This window comes from Pangasianodon hypophthalmus, chromosome 7 (genome assembly GCF_027358585.1).
Source record: "Pangasianodon hypophthalmus isolate fPanHyp1 chromosome 7, fPanHyp1.pri, whole genome shotgun sequence".
NCBI lineage: Eukaryota > Metazoa > Chordata > Actinopteri > Siluriformes > Pangasiidae > Pangasianodon > Pangasianodon hypophthalmus.
This window is the reverse complement of record NC_069716.1, coordinates 21558374-21586078: the sequence shown is the minus strand read 5'-3', so window position 1 is coordinate 21586078 and position 27705 is coordinate 21558374. Positions and strand designations below refer to the sequence as shown.

Below are 27705 nucleotides of genomic sequence, written 5' to 3'. Positions count from 1 at the left end.
GGAGCCTCCTTCACTTGAAAATTCACTTGCTGCTGCTGAGGATGGCCCTGCTTGGACAGCCTAAAGAATACCATGAGATTGCAGGACACCCAAAAGATGGCTGTGGATGTTCTTAATTGGACAGCCTAAAGACTGTACTTGCTAAGAACAGTTTACACTCAAGTCTAAATCATTGAACAATCAACAACTTCATTTTGATACTATAGACTTGACGTTAAAAAATAAATAAATCAGAAATGACTCTGATGTTGAATTGAGTCTAACCCTGGGCAGGACAATGAGCAACACCAAACTGTAATTTATCTTTGACAGAATCAAACGGAAAACCAGCAATCTGCTTTAGAAAATAATGTGCAAACTGTATTTATTGTTGCCTGTAGACAGCCAGGGTTGGAGACACAACAGTTGACCTCTAAAAGCCTGAGTCTCATGGACGAATCAATAAGATAATGTGACTGAGGAAGTGGGGTATTCCACTGAGTGATACCCACAGACAGCACAGTTCTCTGCTCAGACAGTTGTGCTAAAGGGTGACTCACTCGTGTAACCTTTCACAGCCGTGTAGCAGGTGATATGCACACCCTGGCTATATGTAACACACAGTGGGGTTGTGACTACTGTCAGATTTTTTAAAGGACCTTGAATTCCTAAATGTCACCTGCTAGCCCTTTGTTCACTCTGGATTGCTGTTGCAACAGCGTAGTAATGTCATTCAGATCCCTCTTATCACTGATCTGGTTTATTATTGTTTCTGTTCAGCTCTGAGGACGGAGCAGTTCTCAGGGATTGGTTGTGTCACAACAATGCGATCAAAGAGCAAACTGCCAATCCTTGTTCAGGGAATAAGAGCTATCACTTCAGGCATTTAAGGCTACATTCACATTACACACCTTATTGTTCAATTCCAGTTTTTATCCTCTGTTTTAATATTAGTCAATAGTGTGACCTCTGAGTTTCAAAATCATTAACATCATATGCATGATCCACATTTGTCATTCATCACAAACATGGGTCATGCATGTAGTGTTAATGCTTATAATATTATTATATATTATATATTTGTAAGACAATAATCGTTCATTGGAACAGCAGAATGAATGAATCAGCAGCGCAATCCTTTTGTTTGGAGTTCGGCTGATGGTTCATCAGCTGTTCATAATTAGGTTGAGAGAAAATAGGCCAGATGCAGAGTTGCTGTTTTTGCAGCTGTTACCAGCTGTCTCCCTTTTTTTCCTAAGTTTGGTGCTGCTAGCATGCAGCTAATGATGGACAGTGATGGCAGTGACATGCAAATGCATGCTGAAGTCTGATATTAAAAAAAAAAAAATCATTTTCATTACAGTTGCCAAATATTAGATATGCATCCAATAAACTAATAAACTGCCAGTCACATGTTTTTCCCCAATATTTTATTGGGTTTAACAAATCAGATAAAGTGTAAGGATACACATATATGTAAATACAGGTTGTCATCTTTACACAGAGAAGTTTTAATAAATAGTATTTGTAGTAAGTAAATATTAAATTAAATATTTCAGAACTGTACTGAGCCCAGTTGTGTCAGTAGTTACCTCAGAAATGACATATTTCCTCATACAAACCATAAGAATAAAGCAGAAAACAGAAGAAAAAGAGTGAAGAAATAAATATCAAGCTCATTAAATAAAAAAGTGGAGAATAAAACTGGCATAGGGATCCATCAGTACCTGTCACATATACTGTATACACCATACACACACTGTAATACACTACTTGTACATACTGTAATACATTACTTCTACTGTTTATAATCTGTCTATTGCTTTGATGTCTTAAGAAGTAAATTATAGTTTCACATGCCCGGTCCTAAGCTTGAATTGTTGTTGTTTTTGCACTGTTAATTAGAGCAGTGGATTGTTTAACACCAGGATCATTTATCCTATGTAACCATGAACACAGTTTCACTGTGTTTTCTAATCTGTTTTAATAGAAAAGGAAGTAAACCATGAACACACTATATAATTTTTAGTTTCTTATGATTTATAATATACTTTTGCAATAGACCAAACAAAACGATACAGAGTAGTAGTTAAATAAGGAAGCCTAAATCTTTGTGAAACTAATTAACTGGTCACACTCAGATATTAATGGGACTCTTAGTGAGTGTTTTATTAAGGCCAGCACACTTTTCCTGATTACATCTAGATTGTTCCAATAAAATAAGTAATCCCTATAAAAGTAACCCCTAATTTCCCAGCTGAGGTAATTGTAACAAAAATGATAAAATGTACGGTGTTCAGAAAATTATATATTTGTATTCTTACACTCAAAAATCAAATCTTTTAATGTAGCATTAAATATTTCCTCAGCAACTCACAGATCAATAAAAATAAAATTAAACAAAATGTGGTGGATTAAAGGACCTTTCAATCACTAATATTTAGTGTACTCTGCACATTTCGACTTAATCCCTATAACCTGAACAATTTAAACAGCATAAGCTGTGTTGATAGCTAGATAGACAGAATGCTGTTCATTGGGTTATTGGCCTGAGGGCACTTTCTGATTTGTCTGAGAAATCACAGCACACTTTACAAACTAGCTTGTCGATTTAGATCTATTATTAATGTTAATTTCATGGGCGTTCCTGGTGCAGTGCATAGGTTTTTTGCAGTTTTGACTGAAACGAAGCTGGACTGTGTGTTTTGTTCTGTGTTGGAGCATGGCAGTAAACAAGTGAGTCACACTAACTGCAATGAAAAGATCAACACCACATCTCATGATGTTTGGTTAATGTTGGGCAATGAGAAAATGGCAAAATCATTAGTGAAAGCTGGTCAACGATTCCCAGATGTCAACGACTCCTAGGAAACACGAGAGGCATTCCTCTAATAAATTCCAGGTCTTATTGTGGAGTACCAAAATGCCAATGCCACTATTTCAAAGAGCGTATTACTGTATATATGCTAGTAAATCTTGGAAAATGTGTCAGATATGCAGGTGCTTGTGAGGAATATAGCCTAGTCTAAATATGGGTTGCACTGATGTAGAAGTGAAAAAATAGCCCATCCTTGCTGTATAAATGAGTCATAGGATGATAAGTAAATGAAGCACTGAGACAGTGGAAGAAGTTTAAATCCTATTAAGGGTTACTGCTTTTTCGGTTGCAGTTTTTCCTATTGTCCACTTTCTCACACATCAATCTATATTGCCAGAAATATTCTAAAAACATGCGGTTGTTGACAGACTGTTCTTGTAGATGCAGTCTGATCACATCCTGCATGACATTCTCATTCACCTAAAGCAGGGGTTCTCAAACTTTTTACAGCCAGAGACCCCTTTAAATGGAAAATAAATTTCACAGACCTGTCAAGAAAGATTTATTTTATGACCCTAATCCAACTATTTAAATATCAGGCTCATTACTCAAATGTGCTCAGTAATATTCTGGATGTTTATTAGAGCTCTAAACAGTTTTTTTATTCCTGACCTTTCCAATCACAAAACACGATAGGCCCAAGTTGGGATTATTTATACACCTACTTGCTGTTATAGTTATTGACATTTGGATTAACCCCATTCAAATTTCAGTGACCAGTCAGCCAGCCTAGTAATTATAACAACTCAATAATAAATATAATAACTTTGATAATGGTTGGTTATTCCACTGTAACAAAATAACAAATCAGACTCGTGGACCCCACTTTGTTACTCTTCTGTTTTCTATTATATAATGGACACCGAATGTGTGATTTTGACCACAACTTCTAAGCATGTTTGCTGATTTCTTTCTCATAAACCTATAAGCAGATGTCACTTTAGCCACTGTACCTACTGAAACACAGCCAACAGTCTTTGTGATCGAAGCTCCTACCATCTGGCCCCAAACAATGAACCCTCTTTCTAAGTCACTTAGATCAGTGGTTCTCAGACACCCTGGATGGGGTACCAGTCCATCACAGGAACCATGCACACACACATTCGCACACTCACACACACCTAGAGGCAATTTAGATTAGCCAGTCCACCTACTGGAGGAAACTAGAGAACGTGGGGGAAACCTAGAACATGCTCAACTCCACACAGACACTAACACAATCTCAGGATCAAACCAGGAACCCTGGAGCTCTGAGAGGGCAACACTGCTGATTCAGTGGTAGAATCCTCACCAGCCATGTGCAAAGCCTGAGTTTGATTCCTGGCCAATGCAGAGCTCAGTTTTTGCAATCTCACTTTTGTAATACCTTTTCTCTCACTTATTTGAATTCTTTCCTTACGTTGCTTTCTTGTATGTTGTTTTTGTTCTTTTGTTGTAAGCGGTTTATGTTAACTGTAGGGGTGTGCCACTGTAGCGCAAGAATTTCATTGTTTCTTGTTTACTCTGTATTCTGGAAACGTGAACTTGAACCAGTTCCACCATGCCACCCTTGGCCAATATGTACCATCTTATTCATTTACTTGAAGCTCCATTTCAATTTGAACCACTATGTATCATATTGACAGCAGTTCCTCATTTCATTAGAAATGCAGTTTAACATTATTTATACTTTTTTAATTACTAAATTTTAGATTAACCACCTTCACATCAAATAACCAGTCCATTAGTCTTACAACTATGATAACTAAATAATAACCATAACAACCTTGATACTATTTGACAGCAGCCTAATTTCTACCACCATCATGTGATTTAAAAACAAAAACAATAAAGTCAGGGATCCCCTAGATATACACTAGATATAGCCAAAAGTATGTAGATACCTGAGTATTGAATATCCCAATCGAAAGCCAGGGGCATTAATATTAAGTTGTTCTGGCTTTACTGTTATAATAACCTCCACTCTTCTGGGAAGGCTTTCCACTAGATTTTGGAGCGTGGCTGTGGGGATTTGCTCATTCAGCCACAAGAGCATTAGTGAGATCAGGCACTGATGTCGGGTGAGGAGGTCTGGGGTGCAGTCGGCCTTCCAATTCATCCCAAAGGTGCTTTCACTCCAACCTAGGTAAACCATGTCTTCATCGGCCTTGCTTTGTGCACATGTGCACTGTCATGCTGGAACAGGTTTGGGCCTCTTAGTCGGTGAAGGGAAATCATAAAGCTACAGCATACAAAGACATTCTATACAACTGTGTGCTTCCAGCTTTGTGCTAACAGTTTGGAGAAGACCCACATACTGTATGGGTGTGATGGTTAGGTGTCCACGTCCTTTTGGACATATGGTGTGTAATCACAGACTCCTGGGGATCCCTGGACCCCACTTTGAGAACCATGGATTTAAATCATTTCCTCTTGCCATCTTGCTCCAAAAATCGAGGTCTACTGGGCTTGCTCAAGCATTATTATACACACCAGAACATAGAAAATACTACAGAGAACATAGGACATACTACAGGGTGTCCCAAAATTCACCATGCATAGGGAAAATTAACACCTTTTTAGCAAAATGTCTTCCAAAATTTTTCATACTTAGTTTATATTGTATTTTTTTCCTTTCAGATAGCCTTTATGAATGCCTTTGACAAAAGAAGAACATACTGAAATCATTCTCATGGCCGGATCGGGAAGCTGCCACAAGGTTGTGATGGACTTTAACAGGAAACATGGCAAACACATCACACATGACACTGCTGCCAAACTTATTAACACATTCAAAAAGACTGGAGGTTTTGTGGACCAACTGAGAAGTGGACGTCCACGAACATCCAGTGATGACGGCACAACCGACATGGTGCTGGCGTACATAGACCCCTACTGTATGTGTGGAGACTTTTGGGACTCCCTGTAGTTGTGTTAGTTGCTTAATGATCTCATGCACTACACCTGTCTGGAAGCATTTTGGCTCCTCCACTCATTTCCTCAAGTTTCCCCCCCCCCCCTTTAATTCGGTTGTCTGTGTTACAAAATAGATTTTGTAACCGTTGTGTAATAGCCCCCTGCCGGCGGACCAGTGGCACTGCAGCGCGAGCCAAGTCGTAATACCGCCGCTCACGCGCTCCTCGGCTCTCATTCTCTAGAAGATGGCGGACTGCGTTTCGCTGTTAGATGAGGAGCTCTCTTCCTTCGTCTTCAATTACCTGACAGAAAACTCCGGGAGCCCGGTAAGCAACGCTCGTGCTTCATAAGAACAGGGCTGCAGCTGTTGGATCGGCTGGGTGTTTTTGCGCGTGAGGTGTTTTGCAGTGCAGCTGCGGCTCATGCTCCTGAGCGATGCTGCGAGAGCGTCTCTGCTCTCGCGCTGCCGGCGTCTCGAGCCCCGCTGACGTCTGCGCTTCACGTGCAGCCTGGAGGAAATGACTGAAATAATAAAAATAAAAACGCGCCAAACCTGCTCCTTTGTTTAGGAAATCATCACGCGCTTAATGTTTCATTTGGTGAAAAGTCTAGGAAGAGCTCATTTAGGCTGGCATGGAGGATTATGATAGAATCTGAGAAGTTTGAAATGAGTTTGAGGAAGAAAAAAAGAGTCACACACGTGGGTGCTAAAGCCTGGTGAACTTGAACTCTAGACATGTGCTCCAGAGATCTGCTCTTCTGTTATCCACCCAGAGCGTTCACTGCTCTGTAGCCTGATCATTATAAGCTGGGTTTTGTAGCTATTTCTTCGAAATATTTTAGCACATTTAGTTTATAGGCAGATATAGAGTAGTGTAGCAGATGTGGTCTAAGTGTGATCCTGGCTGAGTTTGTCTGCAGGAAACTAGTTTAGCAGGCTGTTTGTAATAAATGTAACATTAGGTTATGATGCTGCTGGTTATAATGACTTTGGCTTTTTTTCTGCATCGCGCCTTTTCTAATGTTCCGATTCATTCATTCATTCATTCATTCATTCATAGCTCCTACATCCCTGCTATCTGTTATAGGTTTAAAGCTGAACAGCTTGGAGTGTGCTCAGGTTTTGCATGTGTATGTGTCACCTGATGCGTTGCTTTATGTATGATCTCTGGGCTACTTTATGGAAGAGATGTCTGTAGGTATCATTGCGCATCATTGCGTAAGTGAGGAAAAGTTCACACACTGTTGGAGAGTGAAATCCACCAGACCGGTGCATGATGAAATCGAAAGGAAGTGCAGTCTGTATGTTCACTTGAATACCAAGTGTTTAAGTGGATATTGCAGGAGGTGTTGGATTCAAGTCGTTAATATACAGCAATGATGCGCGTCGAGATTTTGAAACATGTCTGTATAATATATAAAACTGAGCATAAATATAAAATTTTATATATATATATTAGTGAAGTGTTGGGGTTTGTTCTTTAACAACGCTTAAATTTCCACTAGAATTCAACTAGATAGAATTCTGTGAACTCTATGGCTATATGCATATTAAACATGCATGTAAAATGCATATATAGAAATATTAAAAAAAAAATAAGAAAGACACTGTGTTACGCTCGCGCTGAATTACCGGGTCGAACCGCCCGGTGCGTGCGTGCGTGCGTGTGTGTGTGCGCGCGTGCGCGCGTAAAATAGTACTCCGTCCTCGTGACACGAACTTGCTGCAGTCACGTGCTCGCCCCTGCCGTGCGACGTAGTGGAGTGCAGCGACGTCACGGCGGACGCGCGTGCGCCGCAGCAGCCCACACGCCAACCCAACCCTGCCTTCTCCTGTTCCCTCCACTGCGTTGCGCAAAAGTGGAGCAGCTCTGATCACGACTTGCACAGGGTTGCCAGATTGGGTCTTTCTGGGATAGAAAAAAAACAGCTTTAGGTTTGTGACTATGCATGTGTGTATACACTCACCGTCCACTTTATTAGGAACACCTGCACCTCTGCTCATTCAGGAAATCATTAAGTCACGTGCTTGAAGTGTTGCAGTTCATGTTCACATCAAACATGAGTATGTGGAAACTGTGTGATCTCAGTATATTTAACCATGGCATGGCTGTTGGTGCCGGACAGGCTGGTTTGAGTATTTCAGAAACTGCTGATTTCTCTAAAGAATAGGTCTGCAGTCTTATCCACAAAAGGCTGGTGTGGATGCAGGCTTTCGTTCCAGCCAAGCAGAAGCCTGTTTCCACTTGTTTAATCAGTTCATCTTGGTCTCCAACTCCCAATTGACGATCAAGCATGCCTCCAATTTTGCTGCGATAAAAGCCTGTAGCCACACTGGCCCTTTGTGGATAAGAGTGAGGAACCATTCTCTATAGTTTACACAGAATGGTGCGGAAAACAAAAATCATACAGTGAGCGGCAGTTCTGAGGACGGAAACGCTGAGTTGATGAAAGAGGTCAGAGGAAAAGGTTCAAGTTGACAGGACAGCTATGGTAACTCAAATATCCACTCTTTAAAACCATGGTGTGCAGAAAAGCATCTCAGAACACACACCATGTCAGAAATTAAGGCGGAGGAAATCCCATGCGTACACAGGGAGAAAGGAGCTCAGGGTGCCACAGTGTGTGTGTGTGTGGGTGTGTGTTTGTGTGTATATACTGTATGTGCTTGCGTAGAATTCAGGAAGTACCTGTGTAATAATTGTTGATGTAGTAATAGTTAAGCGTAGTACAAGTTTCCAGAGAAACAGGACATTACAGTTGTTTTATCTGGAAATGATATAATCTGTAAATATGCATTTCAACTGTTCTGTTTTTGATGCAATAGAGATATCAAAGCACGAAGTAGCTTTGATATGATAGAAACTGACTGTTTTGCAGTGGCAATAATTCCAATCTGGCAACCCCAGACCTGTCTTTCCCTGTTTAAACTGGCTATAGCCGAGAGTGCAGCTTGACACAAGTCATTTCCACTGAGTTTTAGACTCCTTGATCTGCTCGCTGATGGAATAGTTGAGAACCTGCTAATCCAAATCTCAGCCAGGTTGCCATTTAACTCACTCCCTTTTCATGCATGTTTCTGCCTTGCAGTAATCAAGTGACAGTGGGATCTAACTGGCTTCCATCTGTACATAGCGTGCTTAGTGTGTACATGTAGGTCAGTGTGGATACAGTGTGAATGCTGATGAAATGGTTGCATGAGAGTGTGACATTTGATTTAACCTGAGCATACACCAGAGGACTTTTACAATCCTAGCAACGGCGCTCATCACACATTTAATGACTTCTTTTCCATCGTAGATGTTCGAGCTCTGTATGATTTATGAAGGATGGGCAATTAGGGGATCATATAGCTGAAGGTCATTGTGTAGCAGACACTACAGAAGCCAAGACTGAAGAAGACATGAGATAAGATCAAGCCAAACCGATACTGCCATACTATGGTCATATTAAATTGAGAATTGCCGACTTTGCTTGAAATCATAGGGATTTGCTTAGCTGTAGGTGTACAATATGCTGCAGCAGGTCTCAGGCTGACAGGCTTTCTAGACCAACAGTGCTGTCGTGATGTGCAGCACTGCAGTGCTATGTGTACTGCTTTCGTGATATGGGATGAGTCACCTGGCTTGACGAGAGTCAAGAAAATGTCTTTGCACCCTTAACTTGTTCTGACCGTCTTAGCTCAGTGGGAACTAACTGATCTTCTGTTCAGTGCCACTGAGAATTTTTATGTTCATTTGCCACCATAAACCAGCAGAACTGACATCCGTTTTAAAGAGGGACACAATGGTCTCTGTGGTCACACATTTACTTCCCTTTCCATACCTCCTGCCCCCTCAGCTTGGAAAAACAATAGGATGAAAAAAGAAACATACCTCTTTAAGATATTGAGGTTGATATTATGCCAGGAAGCTGGCTCATTACATTTGATTGCACTTTGATTGTAAATTGCGAGAAATTCAATCTATGGACATTAATTTGTAATGCAAGAGAAGAGTGTAATATTGAATTTGTGATTGCATCCTGTAAATTGAAATGTATTTAGATTATGTTGCACGTCATCTGCTGGTCTCTTCTTTGCCATCTTCACCCCCATTACTATGCAGAATGCTCTCATGCATATGTTGCCACTCTGATTGGTGTTGTGATGACACTCGAAATAGTTATTTAGAGTGTCCTCTTCCTGCATCCAAGCCTCTGTATTTTGTCATAGAGTTTTGAGCAGAGCCTCAGGGGGTTCAGGGAACGGGGTGTGTGTGTGTGTGTGTGTGTGTGTGAGCACTGCTATGGATCTATGTCCAATTCTTACTGTGGACTGGAAGGGGATTAAACATCAATAATTGATACTGAGTAATCCATCGTCAGCTGACATCTGGCATCAAAGGTTAACCTTTGCTTTGAGTCTCCAGTCATAAGTCTCGAATGAAGTGAGAAACTTTCTCTTTGCCTCATTAAACATCATTCTTAAAGATGATCTGAATTTTATTCTGCCTCCCAGTTTGTACTTTGGCATTCTTGAGCCTGTGATCTTCACGTTATTATTAATGTACACTGGGCCTCATTTATCAGTCTTTTAGTAAAGCTGTGTGTAAATGTATTCGTAGGCTAAACTAAACTAAAAATCGCCACCAGATTTACAAGTTTTGTTTACGCTGCTTTTCTTCATAACACGCATGCATGTGTTAATAAATCACTCATAAATTACCAAGCATGTTCACTGCACAGCTGAGTTACATTTAGTGACACCCACAAAACTCCATAAAAGGAAAAGCATACAGAGAGCTAAAAACAGCAAAATGACGACTAAATGGTAAAAGCGTGCCTTGTAAGCGTGGTGTGTGCTAAAATGTCCTGCAATGTAGTTAGTCTTATTTGTCTTAATTAATGGATTTGTTTTGAGTTACTGTCTTTCAAATAATTTAATATGAGGTTCACAAAATTTTCATTACATTCAGGTATAAAACTGGAATAAATAAGCTATTTATATCTGTAAAAATAATATCGCAGGTGTACATTTAGTGAGTCCTTTTATATATAAATTTACACTAACTCAGGAGCTGTTGTATGAACATTGATATGAACCTATTTTCAATTAGCTAGGTTTTCATGAACACCAAATGTCTTGTGTAAACACTTTTGTAAAAGATTTATGAATAAATTTGTTCATATCCAGCTTGACAAATGGGGCCCACTGTCCTTAATGAAAGATCTGTGATGGCACGTGAGGCGTGTGGACTGTAAATTTTGCCTGCAAAAAAGCTTCTCTTTTTTTTCTTTTTTTTTTTTTTTTTGCTGGCTGCTTGACCTGATCTTGTGTTGAATTTTGCCTTCACAGAGTTTCACATTTCAACAAATGTTCAGGGGCAGAGTAGCGCATTTACACTGTTTATAAGGTGTTATGTAGTGCTGATTTATAGCAGTTTTATTTTTTAATTGTAGTTTCAAATGTTGCACACTAATCAAAGCTGACGTTTGCCTGTTGCTAAGCTGTTTCAGTCTAGATGAACGATAATGTTATTTCTTCATTACTGTTAATTATTAATGATACTGTACTCAGAATCAGTATTTCTAAACGGATAAAGATGATGAAAGCAGGTGCGCTGGAGTTAAAACTCACCTGAGGTTGGCCAGGCATTTGAGGTCATTGTTTGGATTGGTCGTCATTTGCGAGGCCAGACTGGCTTGAGCCAGCAAATTTGCAATCTAAAAAAGGTCGCAGGTGTGTCGTCTGTGAACAGTATCATTCCCCCACCTGCTTATTGTGTGAAATAAATGCGCACAGTGCGTTTTCTAACAGACTGCAGTCTGTCCCCAGGTCATTTTGGTGCAAGAGGGTAAAACATACAACAGCATGGTTTCTGTGTAATTAAGTGTAAAGCACAGAGCATTCAGTAATTACCCACAAACCTAAGTTCTCTCGCTCGTTTTGCATCTGGAGCCATCAACTTGTTTTCCTCTGGGCTCTCCAAAGATCAGTGATTAAAGTTTGAATCACACTTTATGATAAGAGTAAAAGCCTTGTGTATTCAGCCTGTTAAGCGTCAGGACATATTTTCTGCCGCTATAAAATATGTTTGCATAACAGTATGCGGAGGCAATGGAAATGTGAAGATGCCAGGTAGGAATTAGAGAAAGACTAACCCTAATTCATGCTCTTAATCATATTCCGTAAAACCCTCTTTATCAGATCATTTTGTTTCAAAACTGTTTTGCACAAAGTACTGCAATTTTTGGCACCAGAAACCTAGAACAACGTTTTGTCCATTGGTCACCAATCTTGCACCAAACCAAATGTATGTATATATTATTAGACTCTTTTGTTGATTCCTGCCATGAGAATAGCCTTTTGTTTTAGCTTGCATAAGACACAATAGTGAATCAGTTCAACTGGAAGGAAATTTCCATATGTTTTCGTTTGGTAGAAGAACAGCGCACCAAGCCCCACCATGGCAATGACATCAAGGGAGGGCAAGCTCAGACTGGTAAAGCCTCATGTGGGACAACAGAAAGCCGTGAAGGACTTCATTAAAACACTAGTTAGCGTAGTCGCTAAGGGCCCTGCACAAAGTTGACCTCAGGTTGAACCTGGGGTACACAATATAATATGAAGTTGCACTTGATGCGTTCATGATGGCTCATAGACGTTTGCCAAAGATGTGGTCAGATTTCAGTTTAAAAAGCTGATCAGTCATCTCATATAAATCAGCAAGTTTGTGTGAATCCCCAAAACATAAATGATGTTTCTTTAGAGCATTCATTTGTGCATTCCACTGACATATTAGGAAAGGCTCACATAACAGATTATGAGCAAGAGGGGTCACACCCACAGGAATGTCGAGGACATGAGTTGGCAGATAAACATGTTGCTGTGGGCTACAGGGATTTAGTAAACGCTGCTCCTTGGTTTATGGAAACTGGCAGCATTCATAAGGGTGCAGGCTGCTACTCGTGATTCTGCGAAACTTTCCATTCAGGCCAAGGAGAGCAAGGGATGGCTGAAACGAGAGGACTGGCTCCTCCCAAAGCAACAGAACAGTAATGATTCTCAACATGGTGTTTTTTTCCTTACGGAAAATTGCTTAACCGCGGAAGTCTTTCAATGGCACTGTCTCTCACGCGTAGTGAAGTGAACCTCTGACTTGATGGGCCTTTTGCCAACACCTACAAAAAAAACCTGTACCACATAATTATCTTTATTGAAGCAGCCTGGCAGGACAATGAGTCTCCAACGGATCAGGTGAACACGTTTCACCCTCTCTCCTTCCTTGCCCGTGACCTTATTCAGCACTGAACTTTTGGGTTGGCAGGTTTGGCTAGCACAAAATGAACATAGCTCTGCAGTTTGTCACTTTCTTAGCCGGTATAGACTGGCTTTACTCAAGCCCATTACAAGCTCAGTTAGGATGATAGTGTCTTGCACTATGTTCACACTAACAAGTGACAAGTTGCTTGTGTCACTTGTAGTTCCAGTGCACAGTCCAGTATTTGTTTTAGTTCCGATGAGAAACGCTAGTAGCTATAGCCTACAGCACACTACAGGATTTATACACATCTCCTTTGTTTAAAATTTATTTAACTTTGATTAACATGCTACATACTAGGCTTTGTACTAGCTTCTATGCTATCGTACCCTACGTGCGTCGTAGGATTAGTCCAAGGAGTCATTTGATCCGTCGCTTTGCAGAGTCATACCTACCTTGCATACTGTCAAACAAATTTCAATTCAACTGTCACTTGTTGCACTGTCACTTTGTCACGCACACATATAGGAAATGAATAATCACTTTTTGCTTTGTCACTTGCCAGAGTTAGCTGGCATGGACTGGCTTTACTCGTCTTGTACAAGCTTGTTCAGACGAATAACATCTTAAAGGGATAGAGGGTCAGAGAATCTCATTCAAGATTATATATTATAGTTTATATGAGATTTCAGAGAGATTTCAGTATTTTTCTACCATATCCAGAACATGTGCTTGCTATGGCACTGTCCCAAATATGTGAATTTTCTTCTCCTACTCTGTTCTGCTGCGGCCTTCTGTGAAGTGATCACACTGCCTTCAGATTTTGTCTGAAGCTGTGCCGGGGATCGAGAAAAGGAGCCGTTGAAACAGTAACATGCCCTTTACTAGTAAGGACTTGTAAATTGTATGGATGTGACTCAGCATAGGTGTGTTTTCATTCAAGAAGCATTCCAAATATGTAGAATCGATGTAACATGTTGTGTAAGTAGACAAAATGCAGTGCTACAAGGAAATAAAATGCAAAGCAAGGAGATTGTGCAACATGGTTTTGATAGCATTTTTATTAGTCATCTATGGCAGGTGAATATTTCTCTATGATTAATTCTCTATTATTACGCATGAAAGGGTTGGCTTTTTAAAGACTTAACTTTAAACCCCCTGTCTCTGGGTTCAGATGTTATAGGCAAATGATGTTTTGGGCTCCTAGTGATGTTTTGTGTCTCCTATGTTTCCTCTCCTAGTATTTATTCCTTGTCTAAAGCCTGAATTCTGCAGTCATTTTTCATTCATCTGTTCCATTAGTCTTCCCATGTATTCTCTCAGTACTCCTTGTGCTTTTCCAGTAGCTCCCTGATGCAGAGAGGCTATGCGTGACCTTATTTCCAGCCTCACTAGGTCTTTGAAAAAGACAGAGCAGTCTCATTGGGTCACATTAGCATTTTCCCTGCATATATTTGAATGTTTGGCTTTCGCATATGATCACACAATCTGCATCACATTCAGCCTGATCAGACTCTGGGTTTGTATTGCCAGAGTCTGAATCTCCCTTTATTAACAAAATCTGGTGAGTATGTAGTGCTTTTTTCTTTAAGGCATTTCTAAAACCTTGGTCATGCAGGCCTTATCTTGGGGATGGTGGAGGGTTAAGGGATGAGTCTCCTCAGGCATACACCCTTATGAGAAAGACAAACATCGGTGCAGGTTTCAGAGGGATCCAACCTGGCTGTGATTGCGTATTGATTTCTCTGGACACACTTTTTCTGAGGTTATTTTGCAGAAGAAAAAAGAAACAATTACTCCCTGATATACTTCCTTGACAGTTTTCTGAATATTTGTTTTTGGTTTTCAGTGGATTACTGCTTTTATTTCTAAAAAAAAAAAAAAAAAAGAATGTTTGAGATTTTTGTACGGCTTGTGTTTATCGTAACAGCTACTAAAATTTATAACAGTAACAGCCTCTGTCGTATGACCTAATGAGGAAAGCATAATGTTAAACACTCTAATGGGAAATGGAAGTCACGCTTATGTAAATGCCCTTTAAATCTGCCAGCCTGGTGGGATATGAGAGGCCAATCACATGCTGTTGAAACTCTTGCCAAGTAGTGTTATGGTTTAAATCCCACCTACTTAGAACTAGGACACAGAGTTGCTCTTTCATGTGGAGAACGTGGCTTTGTGTTGGAGGTGCCACCATAGAACTATTGATTTAGAGATGGACCATAGAGTGGAGAAAGGCTCTCTGGGGCGTCTCTTGCTAAAGGCTCATTAAGATGGAAGAAGCACACTAGAGTGTTTGTGTCTTGCCAGTAGCTCAAGGTTGGCGCAAAGGCCAAATAAAGACCGTATTGTTAAGACCTGCAGAATACGTTTTGGAGAATGTTCTCTAGTGGTCTGTAGTGTGTCTCTACAGAATAGCTCATCTCTCAGACAATAGTTCAGACATTAACCGGTAACACTGATGACAGTTTCCTGCTTTTATTCACCAAAACTCCAGGAAATGGATTCCAGACACAAAGGTATTGTACAGTGGAGTAAAAACAATTCCCTGATCTCCATAACTCAAGGTCCTTGCAGTGTGTCTTTTACACATAGCTAGATGGACAGGAAATGGCTGTGAGAGGAAATATGAGGGTGTACTGAATGACTAAGCCATCATGTTCTCCAATAGCTTGTTACATGCATAAATGGATCCCTCATCTCCTGGCAAACACCCACTAATTCACACTGACAGGAGCCCTATAGGTGTAAACTCCCACTCTTTTTCCCAAAATACACCTCTGGCTGCTCTTATGGCAACATCCATTTTATATATATATATATATATATATATATATATATATATATATATTACATTATTATAGAGATTTGAGTGAGCTGCTAGTTATTTGTTAAACAGAGTCACTTTCTCCATATGTATCGTTCATGAATAAATTGTTAAGTAACTATAATTTAATTGAATTCAGCGTTTATGGAATACAAGAAACTGACCATGAACGGTGCCTGAGGCAGCCATTAGTGGAATGGCTTGGCTGTTGGTGCCAGAGGAGTTACTTTACCCCCTGCAGACTTTCCTCTCTGCTGTGAACAGGAGCTGCCTGGAATAGGAGTTACGTCCAGACGATAGCCAGTGATACAGAGACCTCCAGCTGGGTTTGCCAATCTGCTGCTGACTGGGGTGAGAAGGGACAAAGATGGATTACCTGCCATCCCCTTTCCACTCTCTTGTGCCTGGCACAAAGTCCCAAAGGACTTTCACAACTTTGTGCAACTGCCCTTATCTCTGAACTAGTACATAGTAAAAAAGAGCAACATAGTTGCACATTGCCCAAGAACACACACTAAAGCCTTTTCAAGGAAAGACGATTACATGGAAATATTGCAGTGTGACTTTCCAGGCCTCGGGGTCACTTGGTTTGTGACGTTCTCACATACTAGTCACTCGATTGGCCTAGCACGTGGTCCTTTCCCTCTCCAGATTGAGTCTCTTGTGAAAAAGACACCAGCAGTGTGCACAGACCCATCAGGTGACTCTGGAGGTGGTGCCTTCTCAGTGTAGAGATGCGAGGTCACTTGTGTGATGGAGTGGTCACGCATCACAGTCATGTTTTATTTACTGCGGCCAGCAAACCACCTTTGGCTGCAGGCAGCTGGATCCACTTTTAACCTGACTGACTGAGATTTACTGCAGAACAACTGGAAGTGAAGCAGTTTTTACTTGCTTTTATGGTTACAAGGAGAGGAGATGGATGGAGACCAAAACCAGTAGCAGGCATTATCCATTTACCTCAGGGTCAGTTTTAGTGAAGGCCAGGAATATTATTTGTCCAGTCCATTTTTCGTACGGGTGTTGTAAACCAGAATTATTTATAAATGTATTTATTTTAAATGAACCCAACCACTATGCCCCTGGAAACCCTGGAAAACACTGGGGGAAAAGCCTCAAAAATAGAAATGGCAGCACAGGTCAGCATGCTCTGTGAATTCTTGCTCTGACAATTCCTCAACCTCGGCTCGAGTGGTCTCAACTAGAGATGCGCACGGGACTGTTTTTTTTTTTTTTCTTTTTCAAATCCCGTTGTTATTATTTTTGCTTTTACCTGCCTGCAATAAGATAAAAACCTCAGACTCATGCGACTTGTGTCATGCAGGATCCCACTCCCCTTGCTCAGCCAGATGCCCTGTGAATAGTGCACCTCCTATTTGTAACTGTATTTCTATCTTGTAGAACACATTATCTGTTCAATCCAAGTAATGTATTTGGTTATATCCCTAATTTGTAGTATAGAAAAAGGATACCTTTGTATGTTATCTGTTAATGAAGCTGGGATTGATCAGGAAGAACAGGTGTTTCATACACCTTTTTGCTTTGTTTATCAGATTATAATTTACATATATTTGGTCTCCTGATGTGAAGACGTACCCTGATGTGATTGAATTTGAACGCTGCAGGTATCAAGAGGACAGAACCAGATTGTTTTTTTGTGGGAAACTCAAAGGAACACGCCCCTTTGATCTGACAGCTGTGAAGTTCAAAGTAGCCCTGCTTGCTCAGAGGAGCACATGTGCTTGTCTTGATCTATTTCAGTAGTATCAGATAGGTAGCAGCTGCAATGATGCGATACACTGCTTATCGTCCATGTTACCTTTTATTAGACTGACAATATAAGTTAAAGTGTATCTTCCTGCATATTCTTAAGTGGAGAAAGCTTGTCCTAATTCCCTTTTTGTTTCCATTCAAGTCAGTCCAGCTTTTATGCCAAATATGGCTTTGGCTGTGTGTGAAGCGAGCAGTCACGTGCAGCACGACTGCACAGATTTGTGTCATGGTTCTCATAGTTGCTGGATTATTCTACTGTGTAAACAAGTGTGTTCTTCTCATCAGTTCTGGTTTTTTTTTTTGTTTTTTTTTTTTTATATATATAAAGTTTTACACTCAAGTGTAGATGAACAGATCCTTCCTTAGCTTCCTAGTTTCCATTTTCTGTCTGACAGAAACGTCATATTATCATAACAGAATATCAAATTAAGATTTCTACTCTTGCGACTTGCACTCCCTTCCTTCCTTTAGTGAAGTTCTGGGAGTTAGTGCTGCTGTTTCTGTCTCCTGAGAGGATATTGACACAATGGAGGCCAAGTTAGGTAAACAGTAGCGTAATTCCTAATGGGTTTATGTCCTAAGCTATGGTTATCTCCTCGTATTTGGGTAATCTTCCTTTATAACTGCCATATTGACTGCCTCCACCTGCCCTTTCAATGACTTTAAACAGTAAAACTTCAAGTTATCTCTTAAAAAAAAAAAAAACTCCTTTGAACATCCCATTCCTCAAACCTTATTTTACGCATTACTTTTTGTTTTCTTTCAGTAAAATTCAGTTTCTAAGATAAAAGTTTGCAATGCCAACTCTTCAAAAGTAAATTTGTCTGCTGATGTTGCTGTATGTCCTTGAGCCAGCTGAGTCAGATGGTTTATTCTGCTCACTCCCCCGGGCATGTGTGGTGTTCTATGCACATCACTCTACATCTTCGTAATGAAAAGAGCCCAAATGTCATCCACTTTGCAGAGAAAATGAGTGAACGCAGCCTTGATGGCTGTCTGAAGCTGGCAGATTGTCTTTCTGCATCCCTGCTCCTCCCTTATCGGTCAGCCCAGACACCAGAGGCGGGAAACATTGTAGCCTGGGATTGGAATCTCACGCCTGTAAGTCAGTCACACTACAGCAGCGTAAATCTTCAGTGGATGTATTTACATGTTGACTGAGTCTCCAACCGCCAGGAGATTGTGGTAGACCGATGTGGGAGGCGTAGGCTGTGATGTGGTGTTGGTGCTAGGCAGCTGGTGATTTAGCAGGGATTGGATGATGAGTGCAGCAGTGGGCGAGGTGAGTGATGGTTCATGTGTCACGAAGGTAGCCCTGGCGCTACTGTCAGCCTTTCAAGGACATCTCCATACTGATTGGATTGGCTGAAGCCCAGACAGACACTGGCCATTGGCTAGGGGTCAATCAGAGATGCTGTTTGATGTTCATGTAGAGCATTAATCCAAGGCTATTTTGTGTTTGTGCCATTTGAAATATATCTGGATAACACTTCACAGCAAGAGCGCCGCTGACTTGTAGCGATATGGGAGATTACGTGACTGCGAGGCAAGGGTAACACACATGCAATCGTTTCCCACACAAAAACCGAGAAGCTGCATAATTATGAGACTGAAGTCTTAGTTCATCGAGAATGAAATGTTAGTAATTACAGCTCTCGTCTAATAAGTACTGATTTGAGACAAGACCCTGGGATCCCCAAACCGGCAGTTACAGATTGGGAGGGATTAGTCACGCAGACTGTCGTTGTGTGAGTGACAGGGCTTGTGGTGGGTTGGGGGTTGGGCAGAGTTACGGCTCACGCCTGTCAGAAGAGCCGAACAGATCTCGAGATTCATAAAAAGCAAGCACTCAGGAAGAGGGAACGGCATTTGCTATGACTTCTCAATCCTCCAAAGACGGCTTAGAAGTTGTAACACCCCAGGCATCTCACGCTCACCACTGTTTGTGTGGGAGAGACAGAGATAGTAAGTGAATGTGTATGAGGGTGTGTGTTTTTATGACTACTATGCTCCATTATTATCAGTAGTGTTTTTGCATATAAGAAGAGCCCTATTATAAACTTTTGTGCGCATGCATTGCTGAATTAATGGCTGTTGATTCAACTTGTGTGACCAATGTGGATCCGACAAGAAAGTGAAAGTAATAAATTAATTAATAATTGACAGTACTCAATAATGTTACTGCGCACTATGTACCTCTAAGTACACACACTCAGGAAAAAAAGGGTACTAACTGTACTTTTCCAAGTCACTGGGGTAATACCTTCAAGGATATATCTTCTGTACCGCTTCTCCATTACATGGTAATGTGAATGTTGCTAAAAGAAAATTAGGTACATAATTGGGCATTAATAGCCACTCTTGTACCCTACATGCATATTTGCAGGTAAAAAATACACACTAAAGGTACAAAAGATACAAAAGGTACCACTCCTTGTCACTGAGGTGGTACATCTTTTATACCTTTAGTGTGTATTTTTTACCTGCAAATGTGCATGTAGCGTAGATAAATACCCTTCTTCCTGAGATTGCAGTGTCCAAAAATGCTACATTATGCAAGTTCATGCATTACGTTTGTCCTTCCTTTACTCCAATGAAAGACGTTTCCCAACAAGACATTTGAGAAAAATATGCTAAAGGTTGATACTGCTTCACCACAGTTGTTCTGTGGATGTGGTCGTGAATGGAAAGCAGTAAAATGGCACTGGAGAGGGAAGAGGAGAGAGCCACTTGCCTCAGGGCCTGGAAGAGCACTTCAGCTAATTAATTGCCTCAGTAAAGAAATGATAATTGTATTGGGGAAGGAGTTGTAATGCGTGGTCGTAGTTACACAGAGCAAAGAATTAAATTGGACCCTTTTAATACTGCAAATTATTACAAGTTGATCAAGTTGTCTGATATGTATGTTGTCACTAGAGACTTCTTATGCACGATGTAGCTGTGATTCAGATTCTGACAGTTACCTGAGGGGCTTGTTTTTTTCCTGCTATATTGGTTGCCTTGGAGGCATCTCTGGGTCTTCTCTGTCCATTTCACTGTAAATGTTCATCTGCACATACCTGCAGAAATGACTGAAGCATCATATCCTTCAAACCTCATCTATAGGTTTCCCATTCGGAGAATCTAGGCCGTGCAAAGTATAAGGGGCCCTGTGGGATGAGAACCACTTTCCTAGCATTTCATTTATGTCCCAGAAGACGCCTCTCCGCACAGGAAGTGCATTTCTTCCTGGCCTCCCTTCGGTGCCGTCAGTGTCCTTGCGTCCCGGCCTGGAGTGCCCTTATTGCCTTGTGCGTGTCAGCAGATTTGTGCAGGAGGAGATGTGCATGAGGCCTGATTTCTGCAGGTGTGTGTGAGGGTGCCTGAGGAAATAGCTGCCTGTTGAACATGAGCTTTTTGGGGGGAAGATCAGTGCAGGCGTGTTATTGGTGCTGAGGAGGGAGGAGAAGCTAGGTAGCGGAAGCAGTGAGCTGTGACAGAACAAACGTGATGCACTTTCCAATGGTGCTCAGCAGAATAGCACAGAGGAGAAGGTTTTAGCGATACAACAGTCTTAATAACCACATGTCTTGTCTCATAGGGTAGTGAAATTCTCCTGTGTTGTCTGTTTCTATCTTGCTATTGACACCAATTTTACTTTTCCTCTTTCTCGCAAAGCAGACAGTTCAGTCACGTGGAACTGGCTTGCCTGAGGACATTGCATCTGTTTTCAGCAATTAAATAATGATAGTAGTCTAGCATTTTTAACGACAGACACTGTCACAAAGTAGCTTGACACAGAAATCTTAATGTAGATTTAGATTCTTAATAAGCGAGCCTGAGGCGACAATGGAAAGGAAAAACCCCCTGAGGCAACATGAGGAATAAACTGTGAGAAGAACCAGACTCAGAAGGAAACACTGGATAGTAGGATTTTAAATCATTGCACTTCCACAATCATGTACTATAGAGTTAAACAGAGCTAAGTATGTTGAAAGGATGTTTAGTATGAGCATCAGCGTCTTTATGATTACAGCAGCAATTCTCAGGTACAGATTTACAGTATGCAGGTGAGTTTATTGTGAGACCTTGGGAATGAACCGTTTTTTTGGAAGCGCAATTTTTAGGGTATGCATGTGGGACCAAAGTAGTGCTTCTATATCCCAAAGTTGCTCTAACATAGTCTAACTATGTCTAACACAGTAAAGTTTCTTAGTGATCCCGCATGTACACAGAGACACACTAGCACTAGTGAAATCCATGATTCCTTTGTAATCCACTGCACCTTTATTATTGGTTTTGATCTATGACCTAACCAAAGTTAGGAGAAAAACTGTTAGATACACATCATTGCTAGCTGTAGCTGTAATTATTTTACACTCAGGTGCCCTCACTTATAATCTTTATTGACTGACCTTGTAAATCTGTCATTTGGCTTGCTGTGGGGTTTCAGTTTCTCAGCAACGAGCAGAAGCTTTTCTATGTCTGCACGCACAAAACCTCATTGAAAAACCATCAGACAATGAACGAGACATGGTGGTTTGGCAAATTGAGGGTGTGCCAATTAGGAGTTTTTAGTTACATTTAACTGTACAGTATCCAAGCCGTCCAAAGGCTTTGAAAGGCGGCTAAGGAAACTCAAAGCCCACAATCATAGGCAATTAAATTTTTTCTTCACTTGCGTCACAATTATTTGCTGTTGGTCTTTAGTGGTATTAGAGTCTCAGATAAACAGGTTGCTTTTGTATTTTTTGCTTGGCTCATCAGACACAAGCTTATTAAACTAGTCAGAGAACAACTCTGCAGGGGAGAGCGAAGCTAATGATTCACACAGTATCTAATTAAATCTCTCCTACCGATGAAGCGAAGACAGAAGATGTTGTTATGTGACCAGGGTGCATCATGGAGTCTGAGGGGTGCTGTGCAGTAACCTTTCAACCTTGATGTTTACTGTGAGTGTGGATGGTAAAACATGGCAACAGGCTGATATTAGAAACACACAGTTTTATATTATATAAAATGAGCCCTAAGAATCAGACCAGATTGGATTTCTGGACATCATCTGTCATGATTATGGACATCATCTGACAGGATTAAACGATCTCCATTTAAATTACAGAGATGGGAGTGTCTGAACAATGTATGCTTTGTTGTCACACCAAAAAAAGCAGGAACTATAAAACATTCATTCAGTCACATTACATTTTTCTGATATATTGCAGGTATCATGATGCCTAAAAATAGCAATGACAAACTCTGATTGGAAGTAGTTGGTAAAATTTTGTACCAAACTTTGAAATTTTATTAAAATGATTTGAATTTATTATATTTTTTCCTTTTCAGTTTAAAGTACTTTAATCATATAGGCATTGTGGCCATACATTTCTCATAATTTAAAAAAAAACAACATTACTGTTTTGGTGGCAGTTGGTTAGCAAGCCTGTGTATCATGATACATATCATGTGTTGTACCGTAAGTAAGGTAATATGATATTTTTGTCACCCCTAGGCTATACCTGTGCTAGGATAACAACTTGCCTAAAGCTGCCAGAGGCGTTGCTCCTCTGACAAGTCCTTTTGAACCTCGTCTACATTTTGTTGTTCGTTGTATGAAACTCAGCCAAAACTGGCTTCAGTTTGGTTTAGGTGGAGGACAACAGAGACAAGAGCTTCCTGGAGTGGTGCTACACTTAAGAAAAATTGTGAAAACACTTTTCCTACAGGATATGACAGAATCTTTACCAACATGTCAATGACAATGGAATATGTACTACCTGCCTGGGGTTATTTCTACTGCTCATTTTAAAGAAGGACACAGATGAATTTGGATTCAGAAACATCCCAGAGACACTCCAGTAATAATTACATTATCCCATTTAAAACTAATCTTATCCAAATAGGGCTTTAACCACAGCCTTTTCTCAATATCTCAGGATTGGGTTTCCCAAAAGCATCAGCACAATAAGATCACTGTTAAATGTTAGGGTCAGCATTACTTTGAACACTCTCTGGAACCAGTTAATATGATCCTAACTTTACGATTCTTGTAGGAAACTTGCACTGCCCTAATTAGATGGCGCTTGCTTGTAGCTAGTAAGAGCTGAAAGAGCAGCTATACATAATTTTAAACCATGCATCTGTTCCTCTGATGGACCAGTCTGTATTATTAATGGCTCCTACTAGAGTATGAGATAACGTTCATTCGATCCCAGCCAAGACGGACTTAAAAATGTAGCTGAGTAGATTGGGGCTGTTGAGAGCAGGAACTAGTCCTCCAGTGCGTCAATTGATCTCAGGGCCATGCAGGGAGATTTGGGGAGTTCTGTTACCCAGTGTGTCCCATTCTGGTGTCCCGTGTGGTGCTCCTGATATTTGCACCAAAAAGGCCTGACCTTTCGGGGAGGAGGAGCCGTGCTGAGATTTACTCTGCAGGTAGTCCCCGGTTGTGGGACACACATCCGATCTTCACCCACGCACACTGAGGAGGAGGTATGGGTGGCAGAGCTGTGCCGCAGTCTGGCAACTAAATGCTGCACAGTGGTTTTTGAATCTATTGATACTAATTAACACTAATGTCATTGCATTTGTCTTGTTGGAATACATTAGCGACTTATTAAGATGGTTATATCGTTAGAGGAGTGGGACAGCCAACTGTGCCTGACAAAATAATAATAACCATACATCAGCAACAATGAAATAAATGAAAATGACAAACTCAAACTGCAGGCCCAAACACCTCTAGAAATGCAGTGGTCCGTGTAAAAGAACTGTTTGGTGGGCTGCCGAAAGAGAATTAATCGCAATTTTTCAAAAAGAGAAATTGGGGTGAGCATGACTTTGAACTGACGTAGTAGGGCTCCGAGGCTGCAAAAGCATCTGATCAGACTCTGCTAACAGCACTGCTCAGCAAATAAGCTACATTTTGAGCAATGGGGGCAGACTGTGTCAATATCCATCATCTATTACAGCCCTGGTATATATGATGGGAGCAAATACATCTTAGTGGTGTCTGTGGCTGCCTCGCTCTGAGAGATGTTTGGCACATCTTTTAATTGATTAAGAGCTCAGACGAAATATTTTCAGCCTTGTCCTATTGTGTTGGACAGCAAAATGTTTATTCTTGCTTGTCTTTTCTCATTCTCCCATGAACTTAAATGAAACCTTTTACTTTAATTCAAAAATGGTCTAATATGTGAGTACTAGATGAAGGAATGTGAATGTAATAAATGTGGACCTCAGTTATCTTTTGTTTTCAGGAACACTAATGAATTCATGGGAACTGTGAATGTAATGTTATCGGAATTAGAAGGTATCCACACCCTACAAATGGATTTTTGTTGACTTTAAGAAAGCAGTTAGCCTTGCGCCTCCAAAGAGGGTTTTTGGATAGAAAATGTGCCTTTTCACCTAGTAAGGCATAAATGGGAGGCAGCCGTTGATATTCACATGGGTTAATTCCCTGTAATGCTGCTACTCTGCCATGACGTTCGGTTACTTTCAGCTGTCTGGGCTTTTTGCTCAGCACATGGTCTAAGCTGCTGCAATGTCCTTGACATGACAACCTGGGTGGGGAATCTGACAGTAATCACTCCTGTTTTAATTACTCCTAATGACCTTAACCTTAATTAACATATCCTGACAGATTTATTAAGATCCACACACAGGTTGTTGTGCCTGCTAACCCTCTCCCAAAGTGACAAATGCCTGTTGTGTTGTCAGCATCACTGCCATTCTTAACCGGGTAAGTTCTCTTAAAATAACATGGGACATAGAATCGGTCACAGGCCACAGTAATCTAACCTAATTATTATTAGAGTAGGTCACAAACAGGCAACAACAGGCAGCTGGAAAATGGGAGCATATAAAGGGCAGGTTACATTTTATTTTGGAAGACCCTGGAGTTACACTTTCCACTCCAATGGCTTGAAGATAAGGTCTGGCAGATGGCACAGCCTTCTGTTTGAGCATCAGGAATTCAGGGTGAATCATCCCCGTGCTTCAGAGCTCATCCCGAAAGCCAGCACTGTCCTGCGGACCAATCATGATTTGCTGACTCAGTCTTAATGTGACCTTAGTATTATAAGGTTCTCCCATTCATTCTTAGCACTATTAGGTTCTATCCGGGTTAAGGTTACGATAAGGCTTGGGTGTGTGTTAAGAGTTTATGGGGTAAAGATGGATTTGTGGCAGAAGGTTAAAATGGACTTAGGTTTCATCATCAAATACATGTGGGAAAGTGGAGATATAGCTTTGACATTAGTGTTGGCAAGGGTTTGAGTGTTCTCATGTGCTGGAGCACTGCAATCTTTCATAACCTTGTAATTTGAAGAAATACACAGAGTTCTGTGAAGAATTCAGATCTTTGCACCTCCACCATTCTTGGCAATCAGTGCATGGATAAGCTAATATGGGATACAGTGTTATGATTCAATATTTGTTTTCAAAGTGTTACTTCTAATCCTCGTAGTATCTTAGCATTTGTGCTTCTAAATGTCTCCTGCAATAGACCACTGCCATTTAAATGTGCATGTGAGTTGAACAGCTGTGTCTGAGCGGTTTCCTTTCAACCGTTCTTGAAGCAAAGGTCAGTTCAGCACTTCAGTCAATTCTTGGGTTTCAAAACAAACCCCCTTCTCTCACTGCACCCCTAAAATAGAAATGGGAATATAGTGTGCCTTGATTTCTTGGCAGCTCTTAACAGACGAAAGAGCAACTTGTGATGGTGTCCGTGGCACTCTGCATGACTGTTCTGCCAAAATCTCACCCTTGCAGGCAGTCTTTTTTTGTTTTGCAGTGAAAAGCGGTGTTTAACATGCCTACAATTGGGCACCAGTGTTCAGATCTTTTTTACCTCACTACACTGTGACATTCCTCTAAGGGACAGCTGCATTCAAAGACACTGCAGTAGAAGCTTTTTCCATATTTAGAAGGAGGTTTATGTTCCCAGCCAATAAATGGAAGAATGTCCTTTACTCTTTCAGATTGTCAGACTCAAGTGAAGATAATAGGTGTGCATGGCTAACCATTTTATGTGCAAGGGTTTAAATACTAAAATCAGTATTCGAGTGTTTGTTAGGTTGCATCATGGGAAGAGGGAAAGAATTTAAATGACAAAGTGATATGCACCCTTTCAATTTATCAGAGGTGAGGACTTTATAGAACAGATGAGCTTACAAAGGAGGCTACTCTGAAAAAAAGAAAGGCTGTGTTGATGTTCAAAATATTTTTTGCTGTAGATTCAATATTTGAATTAATTCTCTATTAGTTTTGTCAAACACATTGCTGACTGGAAGAAAGTTTAAACTCACCAGTATCTAGTTAGCATCCGGTTAACTGAATATTTATTAATTCAATTTTACAGATAGTTGAATATCAAATTAGTCCAAATGCTTTGTAATATTTCTAGTGCAATCTATGAGATCCATGAGAAGATCCATGAGAAGATCCATGAGATATATAATCATGTCATCGTGTGACCTACAGAGCTCTCTAGAAGTAAGACTGGGTTTATTACAAAATTTTGGAGCCTTGACTGACCCCTTGTGGTGCCCTTTGTACAAGGAAGGTTCTTAACATTGGTGAACTCCCATAACTTGAGCACAGGATGGAAACTGGGGTCTCTAAATCCATTTCCCCAGTCTCACAATATACACTTCGCAAGCTGTAAGTATAATGTGTAATCATATACGGTCATGGTGTCCCAGTCCACCTCCAAATATTACCGTATGAGGGTTGTGCATACAGTGAAGCCCACATCCAACCCCTGCTGAGGATGGAGGCAGCTCAAGGACACTGCGCCTTCAGAGTGTATTATAATTCCAGCTCACAGAAGAATTGTTACTCTAGAAAAAAATGTAATATCTCTAACACTGCCTTCTGTCCTGCTTGAGGAGTGCTGTCTACAAAAGTGGTTTGATTTAATTACTGCAATCCATGTTGTCTAAGACCGAGGGCACAGACGGATGCTGACTCCAGCATGTGAATTAGTCCGAGCTGGGCTGGTGCCATCTTCCTCGGCTGTCGTGACTCAGGATCTGTTTGCAGCCATCCCAATGATACGGCTCAATTTACATCCCAGACCCTCTCTGTCTTTTCCTTCTTCTTCCTAGTCACTTCCATTAGCCAGGACAGAACTA

At 40.8% G+C, this 27705-nt stretch overlaps 1 protein-coding gene across 1 annotated transcript in view; it reads left to right on the top strand.

Annotated features, from left to right (window-relative positions):
• The first annotated feature begins 5927 nt into the window (after positions 1-5927).
• ppargc1b (peroxisome proliferator-activated receptor gamma, coactivator 1 beta) overlaps positions 5928-27705 on the top strand; it is a 40751-nt gene continuing 18973 nt past the window's right edge. The window contains exon 1 of the mRNA XM_026917754.3: positions 5928-6078. Coding sequence (XP_026773555.3) covers positions 5998-6078 — 81 coding nt within the window. The 5' untranslated portion in view covers positions 5928-5997. The remainder of the gene's footprint in view (positions 6079-27705) is intronic.